This window comes from Podarcis erhardii, assembly GCF_964252035.2.
Source record: "Podarcis erhardii genome assembly, chromosome: 9".
NCBI classification, from domain to species: Eukaryota; Metazoa; Chordata; class Lepidosauria; order Squamata; family Lacertidae; genus Podarcis; species Podarcis erhardii.
Window position 1 is genome coordinate 35,281,533 of NC_138512.1, and position 22,488 is coordinate 35,304,020.

Here is a 22,488-nt window from a genome sequence, read left to right on the forward strand (position 1 = left end):
TGTGTATAACCATCAATCACTACTTTCAAACCCAAGGAATCAATTTCCCATTAAACGTTGATTTTTTTAAAAAAAATATTTTACCTTCCCCATATTGCTCAGAGAAGATTTTCATAGGACTGCAAGAAGAACTCTACACAGTTGCTGAGAGTTCTACTCCAGGTTAGATGAGCAGGTGCAGAAATCCCTGCGCAGACTTTCCCCATAAAATATTTAGTCAGGGAAGAGAAAGCACACTCTGAGAGACTAAGGTAGGGTTCCATCTGTACCTCTGTCCTCTATGCAGCTTGGTGCTCATGAGATCAGGCAAATGCGGATACAGGCCAGTGATTTCTACAAGGTCTACCCTAAATTGGCTGCTGTGATGTCTCAGAAGCCCAAATAGGTATTAAACATAGAGATCTACAGATAAAGGCAGTATACAAATTTTAATAATGATGATGATGATGATGAGGTGGGGCAGATTTGAAAGGAGGCCTGACTGCAGCACTTAATTTAGAATAGAGTTTACAAGGGAACTTGATTTTGTGCTAGGTTTCAGGCTAGCGTGTGAAGAAAAACAGTAACACATGGCTCCTCTCACTACTGGAGAACTACAGGCAAGATCAAACCTCTGGTTTCTAGGTTCCTTCTACATCTGATAGGTTTCCCACATGACATGGGTTCCATGACCATGGGGTTCTTCCAAAATGATTACTTTTTAGAAAAACCTGGGGGAAATGTGCCATTTATCACCTGATTACTCAGATTAGTTGCCTTACAAATTATAACTAATGAATGGCTTTGATCATCATGTCTGGTGAATTTTAGTGAGTTTGCTTTTTTACTTCTCAAGGTGAAACTGAGAAAAAATTTAATATAGCAGCTGAAGTGATGAGAAGAATCCACTCACTGATTGAAAATTATGACCATAAGGATTTATTGAAGGAGACAGATTTCCACCAGATTGCAAAATGCCTCTGGTACTTTGGATTTGACAACTTGGCAGCATCTTTAAAATATATCAAGGTAACTGTGTAATTATGGAACACTTGCATGCAAACGCAAAGGTACTTCACTTAGATTTTCTTGAGCAAGTTGCCCTATTTGTAAAATATAGGCTGCAGCTTTCCTGGATTGAAACTGTATAAATACTTGTTTGAGCCACTGCTGTTACAGTGACCTTATTGGAAGTGAACTGTGTGTTAGCTCACTTTATGCTAATATATACTTAATTAGATACACTATTTCTACTTGATTCATACTATTTGCTTTTGGGGGAAAAGCCCAGTCATTTTAAAACATGCTGCCAAACTGAAATATCTAAATGCTTGTAGGTATCTGAACATGAGAGAAAGGAACTTAAGGAAAAACATGCAAAATATGCTGTTGGCATGGGGTCCTCTCGGTTTCAGCTACAGTACATGGGCCACTATCTTATGCGAGAAGAAAGAAAAGATCCTGATCCCAGAGTGCAACACTTCATTCCAGATTCATGGCAGGTATTATTAACAACATACTGTGAAGTTAATTTTCCTGTTTTTGTAGAGAAAGTATATGTAAGGTGTTGCCTTTTTGGCAGCTGGTGTGGCGGATGAATATGTACACTTTCATCCATCCATCCACCCCTCCCCCAAGTTGTTATTTGACCTACTGGGGAAAACATACCATAAAGTTTGCTGGTGTAAGAAAACATCAACAACAACATCACCATTTTGTTATTTATATGCTATTTATCTGACTAGGTTTCTCCTGCCACTCTGGGCAGCTCCCAACAAAATATTAAAAACACAATAAAACATCAAACATTTCAAAAAAAACTTAGCTATTTCATATATCTTCTAAAAGTCAAACCATTGTTTATTTACTGGACATTGATGGGAGGGTGTTCCACAGGACGGGTGCCACTACTGAGAAGGTCCTCTACCTGGTTCCCTGTAACCTCACATTGAAGGAACCGCCAGAAGGCCCTCAGAGCTGGATCTCAGGGATGAGAGCTTGTAGGGCAGTGGCTGAAGAAGGAGCAAAAAGGGTTTTCTCCTGTGTGTTCTCCTAGCGGCGCGCGCAAATTGATCTATCTTTAGATTTAGGGGACCTAGTCTCAAACGTTTGTTGGGGGAGACCTAGGGTTTTTTTGGGGGGGAGTTACTTGTCCTGTCTGCACGCTTCTTATGATGGAGGACCACTGTAGCCAGCCCCAACGACACGTTCTCAAGATGGAGAGTGAGGGAACAGCTGCAGTCGCCTGCGGTTCCTGCACAATGTTTGCCATCTTGCCAAAGGTTGCAGGCAGCTTTACCTGCAGCAATTGCATGTTGATTGCCCTCTTAAAAGACAAAGTCCAGCAACTGGAGGAACGTGTAGCTACGCTCCAAAGAATTAGAGAGCTGGAGCTCTTCTTGGAAGCAACAGAGCACACCGTCTCCACCAAGGAGGAGACGGGACTCCCCTGAGAAGGAGGCTAGTCCACCAACACAGGAGCCAGATATATGGAGAAACGTGACTCAAAGAAGCAGGAGGCCCAGGGTTCGCTCTGATTGTTTAGAAATACACAATCGCTTTGAGGTCCTCTCCCCTAGAATGGAAGACGAAGAGCAGACTCCATTTGAGGATCTCTCCCTCGTTACAGTCGATCAGGTATATGAAGACGAGCAGCAAAGTCAGTCCTCAGGGAATGTGCAGGCGACCTTGGAATGGACAGATCACGGAAGAACCCCGACCAAACCTAAGAGGAGGTGTGTAGTGGTGATAGGGGATTCCCTACTGAGGGGAACAGAAGCAGTGATCTGTGGGCCTGACAAGATGTCTCGGGAAGTGTGCTGTCTCCCCAGGGCTAAGATCCAAGATGTAACTGAACGACTGCAAGGAATCATAAAACCCACTGACAAATACCCCTTCCTATTAGTTCATGTGGGAACCAATGACACTGCAAGCAATAGCCTCCAGAAGATCAAAAGAGACTATGAGGCTCTGGGCAGGAAATTGAAGCAATTAAATGCACAAATTGTCATCTCATCTGTCCTCCCAGTTGAGAGAGGGAGGGGCCCAGGGAGAGAGAGAAAAATAGTGGAAGTGAACAGCTGGCTTCGCAAATGGTGTAAACAGGATCGGTTTGGATTCTTAGATCACGGACTGCAGTTTCTTGAAGATGGACTTCTGGCAAGAGATGGGCTGCACCTCACAACGGTTGGGAGGAATGTTTTTGCCAAAAATCTCAGAAACCTCATCAGGAGGGCTTTAAACTGACTAATGTGGGGGAGGAAGACAGTGCTCCTGAAGGTAGGAGTCTATCAATTGATGAAGTTGATCATCCAAATGTCATAGACCAAATGGAGCAAACAGCACTCAGACCTAGTGGTGGTAGGAAAAAAATCCTTAAATAAGAGACACGGAGGAATGATTAATAGACTTCAATGTCTGTACACTAATGCGCAAAGCATGGGTAATAAACAAGATGAGCTTGAGCTCTTGGTACAGCAAACTAAATATGACATAATAGGCATCACTGAAACCTGGTGGGATAAGTCCCACGACTGGAATGTAATAATGGAGGGTTACAATCTGTTTCAGAGAAACAGACCAGACAAGAAAGGAGGAGGAGTGGCGTTATATGTCAGGGATGTGTATACCTGTGAAGAGATCCAAGATTTAGAACCTCAAAGCCAAAGTGAGAGCATTTGGGTCAAAATTAAGGGAGAAAAGAATAATAGGGACCTCATTGTGGAAGTTTACTATAGATCCCCAAGCCAAACGGAGGACATAGATGATGCCTTCCTGGAACAGATGGCCAAGCATGCAAAAGGAAGGGAGATAGTAGTAATGGGGGACTTCAATTACCCGGATATTTGCTGGATGTCAAACTCAGCCAAGAGCATAAGGTCAAACAGATTCCTCACTGGCCTTGCAGACAACTTCATTGTCCAGAAAGTGGGAGAAGCAACAAGAGGAACAGCCATTTTAGATCTGGTCCTAACCAATGTTGATGACCTGGTTAGTGGGGTAGGAGTGGAAGGATCATTAGGCGCGAGTGATCATGCTCTTCTGAAGTTTACTATACAGCGGAAAGGAGCAGCCAAGCATACTAGGACTCAATTTCTTGACTTTAGGAAAGCCGACTTTATAAAACTTAGGGAAGTGCTGGGTGAGATCCCATGGACAGTAATATTAAAAGGAAAGGGAGTTCATGATGGCTGGGAGTTTGTTAAGAGGGAGATAGTAAAAGCACAACTTCAGGCAATACCAATGAGACGGAAACATGGAAGGTGCCTAAAGAAGCCAGGGTGGCTATCTAAAGAACTTTTAACTGAGTTAAGATTAAAAAAGGATGTGTACAAAAAATGGAAAAGGGGGGAAACCACCAAAGAGGAATTCAAACAAATAGCCAGCACATGTAGACACAACGTCAGAAAAGCTAAAGCACAGAATGAACTCAGGCTTGCTAGAGAGGTTAAAAGCAACAAAAAAGGCTTTTATGGGTATGTTCGTAGCAAAAGGAAGAACAAAGAAACAGTGGGGTCACTCAGAGGAGAAGATGGTGAAATGCAAACAGGGGACACAGAAAGGGCTGAACTCCTCAATGCCTTCTTTGCCTCAGTCTTCTCTGATAAAGAAAACAATGCCTGACCTGAAGAATTTGGAGCAAATGATTCAGCAGAGGAAACACAGCCCAGAATAACTAAGGAGATAGTACAAGAATACTTGGCTAGTTTAGATGTATTCAAGTCTCCAGGGCCAGATGAACTGCAGCCGAGAGTATTAAAAGAACTGGCAGATGTGATCTCAGAACCACTGGCAGTCATCTTTGAGAATTCCTGGAGAACAGGCGAAGTCCCGGCAGACTGGAGGAGGGCAAATATTGTCCCTATTTTCAAAAAGGGGAAAAGAGAGGACCCAAATAATTACCGCCCAGTCAGTCTGACATCAATACCAGGGAAGATTCTGGAGCAGATCATTAAGCAAACAGTCTGTGAGCACCTAGAAAGGAATGCTGTGATCACCAATAGTCAGCATGGATTTCTGAAAAATAAGTCATGTCAGACTAACCTGATCTCGTTTTTTGACAGAATTACAAGCCTGGTAGATGAAGGGAACGCAGTGGATGTAGCCTACCTTGATTTCAGCAAGGCATTTGACAAGGTGCCCCATGATATTCTTGTAAAGAAGCTGGTAAAATGTGGTCTTGACTATGCTACCACTCAGTGGATTTGTAACTGGCTGACTGACTGAACCCAAAGGGTGCTCATCAATGGTTCCTCTTCATCCTGGAGAAGAGTGACTAGTGGGGTGCCACAGGGTTCTGTCTTGGGCCCGGTCTTACTCAACATCTTTATCAACGACTTGGATGATGGACTTAAGGGCATCCTGATCAAATTTGCAGATGACACCAAACTGGGAGGGGTGGCTAACACCCCAGAGGACAGGATCACACTTCAAAACGACCTTGACAGATTAGAGAACTGGGCCAAAACAAACAAGATGAATTTTAATAGGGAGAAATGTAAAGTATTGCACTTGGGCAAAAAAAATGAGAGGTACAAATACAAGATGGGTGACACCTGGCTTGAGAGCAGTACATGTGAAAAGGATCTAGGAGTCTTGGTTGACCACAAACTTGACATGAGCCAACAGTGTGACGCGGCAGCTAAAAAAGCCAATGCAATTCTGGGCTGCATCAATAGGAGTATAGCATCTAGATCAAGGGAAGTAATAGTGCCACTGTATTCTGCTCTGGTCAGACCTCACCTGGAGTACTGTGTCCAGTTCTGGGCACCACAGTTCAAGAAGGACACTGACAAACTGGAACGTGTCCAGAGGAGGGCAACCAGAATGGTCAAAGGCCTGGAAACGATGTCTTATGAGGAACGGCTAAGGGAGCTGGGCATGTTTAGCCTGGAGAAGAGGAGGTTAAGGGGTGATATGATAGCCATGTTCAAATATATAAAAGGATGTCACATAGAGGAGGGAGAAAGGTTGTTTTCTGCTGCTCCAGAGAAGCGGACACGGAGCAATGGTTTCAAACTACAAGAAAGAAGATTCCACCTAAACATTAGGAAGAACTTCCTGACAGTATGAGCTGTTCGACAGTGGAATTTGCTGCCAAGGAGTGTGGTGGAGTCTCCTTCTTTGGAGGTCTTTAAGCAGAGGCTTGACAACCATATTTCAGGAGTGCTCTGATGGTGTTTCCTGCTTGGCAGGGGGTTGGACTCGATGGCCCTTGTGGTCTCTTCCAACTCTATGATTCTATGATTCTAAGTTTGGGAGTGGAGATGCTCCTTCAGGTATATGGGGCTGAGACATCTGTACATGTCGTCTTCTGGAGGTTGTTGGACTACAACTACCATCAATTCCAGTGTAGTGTAGTTCAAGAAGAAATCGAGTTCCACAAATTTCCCATCGCTCACCTATGCCTTTGTTTCTGGCGTGATATTGTGCAGGCACAGCAACAGATATTTTGTGTTATGGACATTTATCTGTGCAGCTTTGGCATATGTTTATGTCTTTATCCAGACACGTTTATATATTAAAGTGAAGCTGCTAAATATTCATGGAAGTCAATTATATGAACAAGATAATCATTGACAAGCATTCACACCACTGTTTATTTATAGAGAGAACTTCTTGACATTGTCGATAACAATGAATCTGCAGTAATTGTTGCTCCGACATCATCAGGAAAAACATATGCCTCTTACTATTGCATGGAGAAAATCTTGAGAGACAGTGATGAAAGTGTGGTTGTGTATGTTGCTCCTACAAAGGTAGGTAATAGCTTTGAACTTCTTCACAAATAGTATGTGTCATACACACAATCTGCAATAAAACATGTCATTGTCTGGGTTCTGGTCATAGAGGGATCAAATATAAGAATCAAAAACACCAAATGCAGGTTGAAAACTCTGCTTCCTCGCTTTCCTTCATTTTCCTTATATAGAACCCCGGCACCCCTACAATGAACAGGAAGCTGTAGCTTTAAAAGCCCTAGCATACATGCTGTAAGCTGATCCATGCAACTAAGAGTTACAGGCTTAACCTATGGTCACATTTCAAAGAGAAGAGAAATGCACCATGGTTGTATCCAATCCATCCCAAGGGGTGCATAAAAATGTGGCAGGAATTGGGAGAAGTCATCTTAATTTTTGAATAAATGGGACACAGTTTACCCATGCCAGGTCACGATCCTGTATAGGTTTCCAACATGTTTGTAGCTGTGTCTAAACAATGAAGGTGATTAAGAATCAGGGAGGCTGTTCTCTTCCCCATCATGCCCATCTTTTACCCAAAACTCTATGCCTTTATGTGGGTACAATTCTACCAGTGGAACAACTTAGGCTCTGGAGCCCTTTCACAATGCGTACAGAAATTTATCCCTGTGTATTTTTGACAGGAGCCTCCCTCCACTTCTTCCTAATGCTACTCAGCTGGTGAAAGTGTAGCAAGTAAAGGATTGCGCTCATCTTTAAGTTAAATTGCAGTTAATAGTTTAAAGATTTGGCTGTATTTTTTCTGTATATAACAGTTGTTTGCTGCCCTAGGCTCCTTTGGGAGGAAGGGCAGGATACTATTTTAATTAACAGCAACAATGTGCATTGTTTATTTATATCTAATAATATATAACCTCTTCTGTTTATGAGGATACAGTCGTACCTTGGAAGTCGAACGAAATCTGTTCCAGAAGTTCATTCGACTTCCAAAACCCAATCGTTGCTTCTGGTTGGCTGCAGGAACCTCCTGCAGCCAATCAGAAGCCACTGAAGCCCAGTCGGACATTTGGGTTCCAAAGGAACGTTTGGAAACCGGAACAATCACTTCTGGGTTTACGGCGTTTGGGAGCCAAAACGTCCGAGTTCCAGGGTGTTCAGGATCCAAGGTACGCCTGTACTCAAAATGGGATTGGTCTAGTCTTTACCAAAGAAATGAGCAGACTACTCCTGATGCTTTGAATGTTCTCACAGAGAGAAGTGTGTTATGAAGTCTTCCTTTGATAAACTGCATCTTACCTTGCCTTCCCAATGTGCTGCTTTTAGGCTCTCGTTAATCAAGTGTCTGCAACCATTTTTAATCGATTTGATAAAGCACTTCCATCTGGTATTGCCTTATGTGGTGTTTTCACTCGAGAATATCGTCATGATGCCTTGAATAGCCAGGTAAGTCATATGTGGCTATTACTGATTTTGCTAGCCAAGGCACTTATTCAGCTAATGCTTTTAGTTAGGTTAAAGCTCCTGGGAAGTGTTTGTAAAACAGTTGAATGGGGAAAGAAATAAAAAGGAAAGTAGATGAGAAGGAAACTATAATTGGATCAAAAGGCAATGCTCTATCAGTATTTGCAAAGGCAAGGTTTTCCTTATTACAAATGTATTTATTTATTAAATTTATATCCTACCCTTCTAAAGGAGCATTGGGTTAAAAGTTAAAATACTGCCATTTAAAATAAGCATTTAAAAGCAGTTATTATATAATACCCTCACAATTATTAATGTCATATAATATTATTATTATTATTAATTTATATCCCGCCCATCTGGCTGGCTTTTCCCAGCCACTCTGGGTGGCTTACAACATATGAAACACAACAAAATCTCGAACATTAAAAAACAAGATATCCTATACATGCAACCAACCAACTAATAAATCAATAAAAACCACCACCACCACCAACAACAACCCCAACTAAACATTTAACCAACACCAGCCCAACAAAAATGAAGGAAGCAAAATTAGAACTGTTTAAAACATTTTAAAGCATTTTAGCCAGTTGCCCCAACTGAAGAGTTGTTCCACCAATGTCCCAGGAGCCTCCCAGGAGCCTCTTTCAGCTGTTCAGGGTGAGTGTAGGTCCCTCCCCCTAGGCCAGGTGGAAATGGGCCTTGCAGCAGGCAGCAGTTGCCATGACCAGTATCTCTCAGCCATCCAATGCTGAATTAGGAAAATTAATTTTCATTACACAGACAAATAATTATACCTGGTAAGTCATTGTTTCCATCAGACAGCATGGCCAATGGACAGGGATGATGGACATTGTAGTCCAACAAAATTTGGAGGGTACCAGCTTGACCATCACTGCCATAGGGTTGCAGTGCAATCGTGCTGCAGCACGGAAGATGCTTGCTCTGGATAGCAGGCTGATTCCCACCCAGATGTTATTTTCAGAAATGCGGCCCTGTTTATGGTGGATGGTGTGCACCTGTCGGATGGCAGTAGTGATGTATGGCTTGCTGGAATTGAAAACAGTTTATTAGATTGGTTGTGGGAGTGATGGTATTGGCGGCGAGCGATTGGCTCGTGTGGCGGTTAGGCATTGGTTGAGGGAAATGTGGGGAGGGGAGGTGCGGCCATCACCTGCCCCTCCAATGAATAGGGTATTCCGTTAAAGGAATCCAGGGGTCTGGATCTCGTCTGAAGCCCAGAGAGGGGCTAGGGCCATGCCAGGGCCCCCAGGGGTGAGCACCAGTCTATATAAATTGATGGAGCTCCCCTTGCTGGCTGTTTACCCTTCGGAGGCTTCCTGCAGGGTGGGGCAGGAGCCAGATATAGTTTGATACCAATGCCTAAACCAATACCAGTAACATTTGTGTATTTTAATAAAGTTGTGGCCAAAATTTGCCCATTAACATTTAAACTAAATTCTGTCTCCACTGTATCTTTATTTCCATGAGGGATGGGTTTTGGGGCTCGAAGCACAAGTCATTGTTTCCATCAGACAGCATGGCCAATGGTCAGGGATGATGGACATTGTAGTCCAACAACATTTGGGGGGTACCAGTTTGCCCATCACTGCCATAGGGTTGCAGTGCAATCCTGTCCACATTTACTCATCACCCAGTCCCACTATATTCATTGAGGATTACATAAAGAATTGGCACAATATTTTTGACCAGATAATAGGGCTGTTGACCTTAGGTAATGTTGGAAGCCCTGTTACACTGATGTATATGGCAATATGCTTCTGTCAGAGGATTTAGGTTGACAGAACATCAACTGAGCATTCTTTTTCTAGAAATAACTACGCTTCTACACTGTTCTTTTCATCAAAAAATCTAGTCATATCGATATCACTGGTATTTAGTTGCTTTTCCAAAAGTGTTCATGTTGCTTAAACCTGCTATTACCAGGGATGTTTCTAAAAGTCCATCAATGTTTTGTTTCAGATACTGGTAACAGTCCCTCAGTGTTTAGAAATCCTTCTTCTGTCACCTCATCGTCAAGAATGGGCCCAGAAGATACGATATGTTATATTTGATGAGGTAGGTATGCAGAATTAATGAAGTATCTATAGCCTTTGACAGAAAGGCCTGTCAAAGCCTAGCATGACCAAGAACCCATGGCTTGTGTGGCAGAGAGGAGTTAGACACCAGTAACACTGCTGCTGACCAGAGTGGGGGTGCTGACAAGATCAGGCCCGTGCAGTTACACCAGCGGGATCACTGACCTCTACCAAGAGCACAAGATGCAGCTTTGAAGATTTACAATTGAGGAGGTACTACTGTGCAGATAGGACTACGGCTCTGCGGGTGAAAGGAAATGGGCTGCACTCTGATGTGGCTCTGAAAGGACTAAATTGCCATCAGGAACAGAGTTAGCCTGTATTGTCTGAACTGATGAGCATATTCCTTTATATTATTTTGTATAAATTGGCAGTTGCCATTCACTGTTACAGGTGTTGGGTACATAGGTGTGGTGATGGATAAACTTGATGTACAGTCACCCTAAACCCAAATGTGGTGCTTTAGAGGAATGCAGTGATATTTTGGAAGCATGCCATACAACTATTCTGTACTAAAAAGAATAAAAACATGTCCACATTACATAACATTAATATATTAGGCCTATTTTTTTCTTCTTCAGGTCCATTGTCTTGGAGGTGAAATTGGAGCAGAAGTTTGGGAGCATCTTCTGGTTATGATTCGATGTCCATTTTTGGCTCTCTCTGCAACCATAAGCAACCCCAAACATCTTGCTGAGTAAGATGGGTGAAAATTCTGAATGAAACATACTTTGAAAGTGTTGTATCAACTAGATTAGGGCTGCGTCCAAAACTGCAGCTTACTGTGCAGATCATCGTGTAAAAGCTTGCAGGTCTGCATACGTCAAGGATAATGTGAAACCTCTGGACTGCTTCTTTTTTGACAAATCAATAAATAAGCACAAGTACGGTAATAATGTTTAGCATTTATAGAGAATGTTTTCAAGTGTTATAACCACTTCTTAGTAAACCTTATAGCAGTTCTATGAGGTAAGTAAAGGTAAAGGGACCCCTGACCATTAGGTCCAGTCGTGACCGACTCTGGGGTTGCGGCTTTATTGGCCGAGGGAGCCGGCATACAGCTTCCAGGTCATGTGGCCAGCATGACTAAGCCGCTTCTGGTGAACCAGAGTAGTGCACGGAAATGCCGTTTACCGGCATCGGCATCTGCCGATGAAATATCAACTAGATCCAAAACAAAGCAAGCACAAAAGAAAAGAGGCTCTACGTCAGGAGTACCAGCTGCACAGGAAAAAGTAACAACAGCATCAATGGAATCTATGACACAGGCACTGTTTAAAATAAATCAATCTTTGGAGGCGCTGACAAAGCAGTCTACAGAGAATTCTAAGAAATTGACTGAACTGACAGCGAGGTTGGACTTGAACACGACAACAATATCATCTAATACAGACTCTATAAATAGGTTATTACAAGAAAGTTCAGAAACAAGAAAAATTGCAGAGAGTGCTAAAAGTACTGCTGAGGAGACAAAAGAAAGATTTGCGCCAATTGAAAAAAAAGTGAGTGAACATGATGCAACTTTGGCCTTGATGGAACTGGAGAGAAAAGGGAAAAATTTGAAATTAAGATTGGTTCCTGAGAACGAAGGGGACAACCTGGTGGAATTCCTTACAGAGAATTTTGAAGAATTTTGGCATGATGACTTGGAAGGAGAGGAGGAGTTTGTGATAACTACAGCTTTTCGGCTGGGCAGGAGACAAGGCAAGAAGCCAAGGGATTGTTTAATCACTTTGAGATCCAAGGAAGAGAGAGATAAAATATTGAACTTACATTTTCAGAAGGCATTAGTGATTAAAAACTCTCAGATACAGATCTTTAAAGATATCCCCAGGTATATTTTGGAAGTAAGAACCTACTTTAAAAATCTAGTCGACCTGCTAAAGGAAAATAACATTCCATTTAGGTGGGAATTCCCACAAGGTTTGTCCTTCAACTTTAAAGGGAAGAAGATTAAAATAAAACAATTCAAGACAAGGAACACTTTTTGGAGAAACATTTTGAGGATCTACAGAAAGGGACTGTGAGTGAGAGAGAGCCAACGGATATTGCAAATCTATCATTTGGATTGAACCCACCATCAACAGAGGAGGAACAATCGTTTGGAGCAGTCGGCGGAAAAGATACCCAGTAACAAAATGTGTCTGCAACTTCTGAGTTGGAACTGCAACGGTCTTAACCTTCCCCAAAAAAGAAATCAAGTTTTTCATATTTTAAAGAAAGAACAGTTAGATTTAATATGTCTACAAGAGACCCATATTGCCAGGGTTCACAGGAAGCTTCTGACAAACAAGAGATTGGGACTGGAATTTATCTCATCAGATAAGGTCAAGAAAAGAGGCGTGGTGATTTATGCAAAAGAAAAACTGGCTCCAAAAATGATATTTAAAGATGAACAAGGAAGATACCTGGCAGTGGAAATTCAAATTCAAGGAGAAAAAATTTTGATAGTAGGAGTTTATGCGCCCAATGAAGGGAAGGCCGAATTCTTTAAGAAGTTGCATGAGACTTTAATGGACTTTTTGGATTATAAAATCGTCATGATGGGGGACATGAATGGAGTTGTCTCCACAAATATGGATAAAGCACAGAGACAAGTGATTTCTAAGGAAGGGAGACTACCAAAGACTTTTTTCGAAATGACTGACACCATGGACCTTATTGATATTTGGAGAACAAGGAACCCCCTGGAAAGAGAGGGAACCTTCTTCTCTGAAGCAAAAATGACATGGACCAGAATTGACCAAATTTGGATTTCTAGTAATCTAGCATCAAGAGTTAAAAAAACAGAAATCTGCCCAAAAACCTGCTCCGACCATAATGCAGTAAAGATGGAGATGAAATTAACAACAGCTGGAACTTTTAGATGGAGAATGAATGACACCCTATTTAGAGATGAAGAAGTTTATAAGAAGGCCCAAAAAATATTGAAAGACTATTTCGAGATAAATATGAGAACAGAAGTGGAGAAAAGAACAATATGGGACGCAAGTAAGGCCGTGATGCGTGGTTTCCTAATTCAGCAGAACTCCATAAAGAGGAGAAAACAAAATGAGAGGAAAGAGAAAATCATGGAAAAAATGAAAGAAGGAGAGAAGAAATTGAGATCCAAACTAAAGTCCCAAGAGATTCTGAGAGAAATAAAGTATTATCAGACGCAATATATGGAACTTATGAATCAAGAAATAGAATGGAAAATAAAGCAAATGAGACAAAAAACATTTGAATCGGCGGATAAATGTGGGAAACTGCTGTCATGGCAATTGAAAAAGAGGCAAAAACTGAATACTGTGACATCCCTCGAAGTAGATGGGAAAATTATTCACAAACCGAATGAGATAAGCAACTGTTTTCAAAGTTTTTTCAAGAAATTATATGCACAAGGGCCAGTAAATGTACAAGAAATAGAAGAATTCATTAGAAAATATGGACTACCAAAGATTTCAGAACAAAATAAGATGATTTTGAATGAGAAAATTACAGAACAAGAGATAGAGGGTGCCATTCAGAATATGCAATTGGGGAAATCACCAGGACCAGACGGATTGACTGCTAAATACTACAAAGTGCTGAAGGAATGGTTAATACAACCATTGAAGGAAGTTTGTAATCAAATCCTGGAGGGGAAAAAGGCCCCTGAATCGTGGAAAGAGGCATTTATTTCGCTTATACCGAAAACAGAGACTGGGAAAAACCAGGTTAAGAACTACCGCCCTATATCATTGTTGAATGTGGATTACAAAATTTTTGCAGACATTTTAGCAAAAAGATTTAAGAGAGTGCTGTTAGGGGAGATTCACAAGGACCAAACAGGCTTTCTCCCAGGGAGACATATGTCAGATAATGTGAGGAACATTATAGATATTTTGGAACTGTTGGAGGTGGACATCAAAAGGAAGGCAGTTCTGATTTTTGTGGATGCGGAGAAAGCCTTTGACAATATTTGTTGGAGCTTTATGAAGAAGAATCTCCAAGGGATGGGGGTAGGCCAAGGTTTTGAAAATGGTATAGGTGCAATATATTCTGAACAAAAAGCCAAATTAATTGTGAATGGTGTGGTGATGGACGAAATATCAATAGAAAAAGGCACACGACAGGGGTGCCCAATATCCCCTCTATTATTCATATCTGTCCTGGAGGTTTTGTTAAACATGATTAGAGAGGACCAGCTGGTTAAAGGGATACAGGTCGGAGCTAAACATTATAAATTAAGGGCATTTGCAGATGATCTAGTGTTAACTTTGCAACAGCCAGATGTTAGTACTAAAAGAGTATTGGAACTAATTGAGATATTTGGTCATGTAGCAGGATTTAAATTGAATAAACAGAAAACAAAAGTGTTTGAAAAAAATTTAACAATGGAAGAAAAAGAGAGATTTCAGAGTGAAACTGGTTTGGAAATAGCGAAAAAAGTGAAATACCTGGGGGTAAATCTAACATCTAAGAATGTGAATTTATTTAAAGACAATTATGAAAAATGCTGGACAGAAGTGAAGAAAGATCTAGAAATATGGTCAAGGTTGAGACTTTCCTTGTTAGGCCGAATTGCTACCATTAAGATGAATGTATTGCCAAGAATGTTGTTTTTATTTCAAACCTTGCAGATTTTGGACAAGATGGACTGTTTCAAGAAGTGGCAGAAAGATATATCAAAATTTGTCTGGCAGGGCAAAAAGCCCAGAATAAAATTTAAGATTTTAACGGATGCAAAAGATAGAGGGGGCTTTGCCCTGCCAGACTTAAGGCTCTATTATGAATCGGCAGCATTCTGCTGGTTGAAGCAATGGCTACTTCTTGAGGATACAGACATTTTGGATTTGGAAGGGTATGACAATAACTTTGGTTGGCATGCATATATATGGTATGACAAGGTAAAGGTGCATAGAGGTTTTAAAAACCATATTGTTAGGAAAGCACTGTATAATGTCTGGAATCGATACAAAGATTTGTTGGAAAGTAAAACCCCCAGGTGGTTGTCACCAATGGAAGCTAAGGCAGTGAAAAAACTTAATATGGACCCTGACTGGCCAAAATATTCTGAAATTTTAGAACAAGAGGGTGAAAAGCTAAAAATTCAGAGTTATGATAAGCTAAAGCATAGAGTTCGAGATTGGTTGCACTACCATCAGATAAATGAGACATTTAAGCAAGACAGGAAATTAGGATTCCAGAAGGAGAGGTCAAAGTTAGAAACAGAACTGTTAGAACCCAATACTAAGAATTTGTCTAGAATGTATAACTTGCTGCTGAAATGGAATACACAAGAAGAAACGGTTAAATCAGCTATGATTAAATGGGCACAGGATATAGGTCATGACATCATGTTTGCTGACTGGGAACAATTATGGACCACTGGTATTAAGTTTACGGCATGTAGTGCCTTAAAAGAGAACATAATGAAAATGATATATAGGTGGTACATGACCCCAGTCAAGCTTGCAAAGATTTACCATTTGCCCAATAACAATTGCTGGAAATGCAATGAGTCGGAAGGAACCTTCTACCACCTTTGGTGGACCTGCCCAAGGATTAAAGCCTACTGGGAAATGATCTATAATGAAATTAAGAAAGTCCTTAAGTGGACGTTTTTAAAGAAACCGGAGGCTTTTCTCTTGGGCATGGTGGGCCAATTGGTACCAAAGAAGGATAGGACATTCTTTATGTATGCAACTACAGCGGCAAGAATTCTTTTAGCAAAGTATTGGAAGACGCAAGAACTACCTACTCTGGAAGAATGGCAGACAAAGGTGACCGAATTTATGGGACTGGCAGAGATGACCGGCAGAATCCGTGACCAGAGGAAAGAGGCGGTGGAAGAGGACTGGAAAATATTTAAAGTATATCTTAAAAACTGCTGCAAAATTGAGGACTGTTAAGATGTTAAGGGGTGAGAAACAGAGAATTACAGCTGTAAATAATAATTTTATGGAAACTTAAAGAGAACCAATAGAAAAATTGATTAAAGGGTTGCTAAAAAATCTTTTGGAATAAGGATGCAGTGATAAGGAGGTATGGGGAAGTCATGTTTTATGTTTATTTGTTTTTTCTGTGTTGTGTTTGTTTTCTTTTTTCTTGTTTATTGTTGTGAAAACTAATAAAAATATTTTTTTTTAAAAAAAGGAAATGCCGTTTACCTTCCTTTACTTGCACTTTGACATGCTTTCAAACTGCTAGGTTGACAGGAGCAGGGACTGAGCAACGGGAGCTCACCCTGTCGCAAGGATTTGAACCGCCAACCTTCTGATCCCAGGCTCTGTGGGTTAACCCACAGCGCCACACGCGTCCCATCATTCTGTGAGGTAGTACAGTGCTATTCAGATAGTAAACCAAACCTGAAAAAATGTGTTTATCAAGGAACAGCTTGCAAGCTTGCAGCCAAGGTGAGATCTGAATCGAGCTCTTTCATGAATACATCTCACTATCTTAAGTGCAATGCTACATCAACTCTCAAGGGGTAGTTACACACATGTAAGAATCGTGGAGAGGAACATAAAAGGACACCTAATCCACCGACATGGCTGACTTTTTCATTAGCAGCAACGGTGTTGTGTAATGCTCTCCCTGCTGAAATATGAGATGCTCCATGAGTAGAGGCATTCTGCTTGCTCTTGATAACACATCTGTTTAGGAAATAATTTCCTTGAACTTAGAACTTTCTGATCTAATTACTGAAACTCTTTTTTTAAAAAAAACTTTTAATTGCTATGCTTTTAAATTGGTTTGTTTAATTGCATATTTTAACTATGGATGTTTTTGATGCATGGTGGAATTATTGTGTATTTTAATTGTGCATGGATTTGATTGATTTTATACTTGTAAACTGCTTAGAAGCCATTTTGGCATGTCAACCTAATCATCATCTTCTTCTGTTGTCAGGAAGGCAGCTCTGTGGCTCTGCGTGGGCTGCCACTGAGATAGATAGAGCCCAAAGAGCTGTCTTTATACTGGGAATGTAATTCTTCTCCTCCTTCCTAACAGATGGCTACAGTCAGTAAAAAGATACTGGCAAAATACTGAAGCTGTAATAGCGCGGAATTCTAACCATTCCACTTCCGTTAAGAAAGGAGTTAAAGTGAAGCAGAGTGTCAGAACACAGAAAACATCATACAAAGTTAAGTTAGGTATGTACCCAAAATCAAAACTTTTACAATAGTAGAGAGATTACTTTTTTCTGTTTGTCTTCTTAAATCTTGAATGAGTTTTAAAAATCCACATCAGGTTGACCCTGAAGTTTAAAGCAGCTTGTGTTGGGCTTTTTAACCTAAATATTACCAGATCACTTATTTCAGATTATTCTGCTTCCAGTGGTATATGAAGAGAGATACAATGATTTAGAAAAGTATGTATGTTCCCTGAACAATGATGATTTCACTATCCATCACTATCATCCCTGTGCTGCATTAACTGTGGATCATGTAAGTTTAAGATCACATTGGGATATTATGGAGAAACAGCATAACCACTGAAATTTGTAACATGCTACTCAGTGCTTGCTTATTTATTTGGCATTGCAGATTGAGAAGTACGGCTTTCCCTTGGACCTTTCTCTTTCTCCCCGAGAAGCTGTCATATTGTATGACATTATGGTAAAGGCAAGGACAGACTGGCCAAGGGCGAATGTAAGTACATCCTATTTACAGATATATGTTTTATCTTCAAATATACAGAGCAATTGTTACCTATATATATATATAAAGATACTATTTTACTTATTTGAGAACACAGTTGTGGTCACTATTTCCCCCTTGATCTTTGATGTCAAGGAACTGGATCCTGAGCAGTTTTTTAAGGACAAAATGGTCATCACAAAGGCTGATGCAAGAACTTATGAGAAACAACTGAAAGAAGAACTAGAAATGTGGATTAAACATGGTTACAGTGAGGAGGTATTTATTATTTCCATCTCTCTACCTGTGTACCATCCTTCTTTTTATTTTCTAAAGGCCTTAGATATTCTCTAATATTTTCAGTCTATTACTTGGCTGTGTCAGGAAGTTGGACTGGGCAGAGGAGGAATGGTGGAGACCGCCACCCCAGTTTTAGTTTTGCACTTTAGAAAGCATTGGGAAACTGCAGCTAAGCAAAGATCATTATTCAAAAAAATAAAAAATAAAAAATGGTGCAGAGAATAATAGAACTCAAATTGAAACACTACTAACCTTGTTCTGTACTTTCTTGTGCCATTATCCATTGCTGCTTACCCAAAAAAATTCATCCAGAAATGGAAAGGAAATTTTTTCATTGCTGTTACCCTTTTTAACCCCTAGGCAAACAGAGTGCTGCAGCTGCTCAAACCTCAATCTACTTTTTCTTCTGAAACTGCGATGAGAAAACACTTTCCTCAGTTTGTTGACAAGCTAAAACAGATGGATAAATTGCCTGCACTATTTTTCCTGTAAGTAAGACAATGGATGTATATATGTCTGTCTTGTATAGGTAATTGACACATAACCAATGAAGTGGATAATTCAAATTTGGAATTGGGGCAGGGAACAACAATAAACAAAAACGACTATTGGTCAGGCAGCAATTATTTTAATCTTCATAATGAAAGTTCTTCCCTCTAAGATACAGACTATTATAAAGTCTCTTTAAAATGCTGTTTCAGCAGAAGCAGTTCTGTAACTGATTTTTTTTTTTTGGAGAGGATTATTTATAATCACTTTCCTTGTCTGCCTTTGCCAATCACTGCATTTTGAATTCGTTAGCATAGGAAAGAGCATATCTACAGTGAATGGAAATCCTCCTGAATGCGTTTATCACTTTTGGTTCTCTGGGTCCACTAATCAGCTCAACATTGGCCTTGCCTAGATGATGTAAATATGTAAATAGTCTTGCACTGAGTGTGGAGTGGGATAACACATGCTACACATTCACCGATTGGGCCTTCCACACAGAGGCTACACATGAATAAGATGTATACAGTGGTACCTCGGGTTACATATGCTTCAGGTTACATACGCTTCAGGTTACAGACTCCGCTAACCCAGAAATAGTGCTTCAGGTTAAGAACTTTGCTTCAGGATGAGAACAGAAATTGTGCTGTGGCAGCGCGGCGGCAGCAGGAGGCCCCATTAGCTAAAGTGGTGCTTCAGGTTAAGAACAGTTTCAGGTTAAGTACGGACCTCCGGAACAAATTAAGTACTTAACCTGAAGTACCACTGTACACCATAAGCAGTGTCAGAGTTGGGGACGAGCAGTGTGTCCATACAAACAGTAGAGGATCAAACAGAATGCTTGTAGGCCCCTGTTGGGTGGGATAAAGACAGAAACCAAAGAAGTGTGCCTCTTCCCCCCCAAACCTGGTAAGCATGTTGTGCTAATGGCTTGGTTACCTTCACAGTTTATACCCTTTCCCCTGGGCAGCCAGCACTGTAGGTGGTATATTGTTGGCAGTATCGTCAGAGCTGTAGTGCTGCCACTTACTGGAATGATAAGGGTGGCAGTGAGGTCAGGGATAGGTGGGGGAACCTGCAGGAGTGCTGTGCCAGCTTGTGCACCAACACAGCTCTGACCTCGCGGCCTCCCTGCCTCATCCCGGGAAGCAACAGCAACTCCAGTGTTGAAAAGGGTGTGCAAGTCAAAGAGCCCACTGCAGGCCATTAGAGTAATTCAGAAGCTCCAAGACAACAATGCCCATTTACACCACAAAGAACTCATAACCCACTTACTTTCAGCAGCCAGAAACACCATAACCAGACACTGGAGAGACCTGTCAGGAGTAAGCACGGACCAATGGTACCAAATAGTATGGGAAACAGCCCTACTAGAAAAATTAACCAATAAACTGAAACTGACATGGGGACAAACAGAAGAAGACGCTTTTACCCTGGTATGGCTCCCCTTTATCACATACACAGCCCAAGACAACGACAATAATCCACCAACAGCATACAAATCAATATGGCTAACCTGATCCAAAACACCCACCCACCCCACTCACACATGAAAACAAAGATCACCATAGCCAATCACAAACAAACAACCATACTCTAGGCCAACTCCAGCCTCTCTCACCACCAAAGAAACACCAATGAACATCAGAGAACTTGCACGAGCAGCGCTGACACCAAACCCTGCATACATTAAGCAAAATAGAAACAACGCCACCCGACCCCACCCTCAACCCCACCCCCACCCCACCCATCTTCCCCCCCTCCACCCCTTATTTCCCCCTACTGTCTCAACAAATGGAACTGATTTGTAAAAAAAAAAATACAAGAGACATTACACATACTTCTGTAAAACAAGAAAATCTTTAATTAAAAAAGAAAAAAAAGAAAAGAGTAATTCAGTAGCAAGTTCCCAAGCAGCATTCTCCCTCTGGATTTTATGCACATGAAAATTTAGAACCTGTAGTTAATTCACTAAATGATAAAGGTGAGATTTTATTTTTGAATCTAGTAACAGCCCTAATTATTAATAGGTATTCATTTGCATGCAACTTCATAGGCATTACTTATTCACAGTAGACCTATGGAAGCTACAAGGTACTAAAGCTTACCTAAACATATTCTAGCCTATTGAGGCTTTTTGGGAGAAAATACAATATAAGACTCCAATCCTATTCCCACTTATGTGGGTAAACGCCCCATTCAACTCGGTGGGACTTATTTCGGAATAGTCGTGTATATAATCTTATGGTAAGGGATCTGATTAGCAGCAAATAACCGTAGTTGGAACACCTCTTTTTAAAGATTCAATATTAAAGAAGTGGAACGTTTGGCTCACAATGTCTGCAAATTCTTAAAAGAGAAGCAAAGTAAAAAGCCCATCCGAGCTTCTGGAAAAGAAGAATGGCTAACGAAAAAATGTAAAAAGAGAGAAAAATATTTAATGGCGCAAAATGAGTAAGTGCTATAAACCTTTTTTTCTTTTTCCAAAATTTACTTTTATCGCATAAAAAGCTGTATTTGAATACATCACATCAAATAAGTATACTCATTTTAGATAGAATTGTTATCTTTATAAAACAAATTAAGACAGAGCCCCATTTTCAAAAGGATTATTAACCCCTTTTATTATCTTGCCTTCTTGAACTAAGTTTGATAATAATTTCGTAATTGTGGCAAGCAACATCCACCAATTTGCAGGTGGCATCTCTCTGCTTTTCAGCTGTGATCGGTCAAAGGTAAGCTTGTCCTTTCCATATCATTGGGCAAATATCTCTTTTTTAAAAGGCAGATAAGATACAGAAAGCATTTAATAATTGAGTTTCTGTTCCCATATTTTCATAAGATTTCAATGTTTCATGTTGAAATAATAATTTCATGATTTCACCAACTGCCCTTTCCTGCATTCAACCCCCCACCCCCACCATGGCCAAAAAGCAAAAAAAACCCACTGGGAGCAAAGTGGAGGCCCCGCAAGGTGGCCCCGCACCCCCCTGCCCATTGTGCCCTCCCCAATAGAGGAACTGGGTGATGCTGCTGAGTCCCTATGTGGATCAAGCAGTGAAGGATGGGGGGGGGGGGAGAGAAGGCCACCCAAGGCAGTGCGGCTCCTGGCTAAATTAAGCAGATGAGGGGAAATTAAACTAAAAGGATGAGGGAAGAGACGAGGATGGGGCCCAACATACTCATTGTTCTGTCCCACGACGATTCTGGAAATGTTCCCCTCCCTGAAGCTCTAGAGCCAACCACATGGTTGCTGCTGGCTCTGCCTCCTATTTAAGCAACTGGCCCCGCCTCCCTGCAGGGCTGATTGGCTAACCAGGTTTGGTGGGAACTTCCAAGGACTAAGACAGGGAGGCGGGCCAGCCCAACCAGCTGGTGGGTCCCACGTGGCCCAAGGTGCTGTGCTCAGTCCCACAAAGGGTGCCCACAAAGGAAGGTGTGAGCACTCATTAAAAGACCACAACATCGGACTGAAAGAGTATGCAGCTCCTTAGGAGATAACTACACGAAAAGTTAACAAGAGCAAATATTTTTTTAAATCTAAAAAGAAAAAACATCTGAAAAAGGAGCAGACCAAGTATTTGAAACTATTTGTATGTACTGTACACATTGTGTTGGGTGTCTGGCAGAGCAATTTCAATCCCCTTTGCCCCAAGCTGGAGAAGAAGTGAAGTTAGATTAGCAAGAGGGATCCCGCCCACCAGCTGCTACCTGCAGAGTGATAGTAGCACCACTCTGGTACCACAGATCTCCCCTCCCATTCACCCAGTGTGCAGGTGTCCATGCAGCTGGGATGGATCCCTGCTGCTGGCAGCCAGCAGAAAGCTTCAAAACAGGATGGTCCAAGGA

At 41.2% G+C, this 22,488-nt stretch overlaps 1 protein-coding gene across 3 annotated transcripts in view; it reads left to right on the forward strand.

Moving 5' to 3' along the window:
• DDX60 (DExD/H-box helicase 60) overlaps positions 1 to 22,488 on the forward strand; it is a 56,754-nt gene that overhangs the window by 19,780 nt on the left and 14,486 nt on the right. For all 3 annotated transcript variants that reach the window (XM_081875198.1, XM_081875200.1, XM_081875199.1), the window contains exons 15-26: positions 836 to 1,008; positions 1,317 to 1,481; positions 6,588 to 6,737; positions 8,004 to 8,123; positions 10,128 to 10,223; positions 10,825 to 10,940; positions 17,222 to 17,364; positions 17,549 to 17,658; positions 17,758 to 17,862; positions 18,007 to 18,129; positions 18,511 to 18,638; positions 20,941 to 21,093. In XM_081875198.1, the coding sequence (XP_081731324.1) occupies positions 836 to 1,008; positions 1,317 to 1,481; positions 6,588 to 6,737; positions 8,004 to 8,123; positions 10,128 to 10,223; positions 10,825 to 10,940; positions 17,222 to 17,364; positions 17,549 to 17,658; positions 17,758 to 17,862; positions 18,007 to 18,129; positions 18,511 to 18,638; positions 20,941 to 21,093 (1,582 nt within the window). The remainder of the gene's footprint in view (positions 1 to 835; positions 1,009 to 1,316; positions 1,482 to 6,587; positions 6,738 to 8,003; positions 8,124 to 10,127; positions 10,224 to 10,824; positions 10,941 to 17,221; positions 17,365 to 17,548; positions 17,659 to 17,757; positions 17,863 to 18,006; positions 18,130 to 18,510; positions 18,639 to 20,940; positions 21,094 to 22,488) is intronic.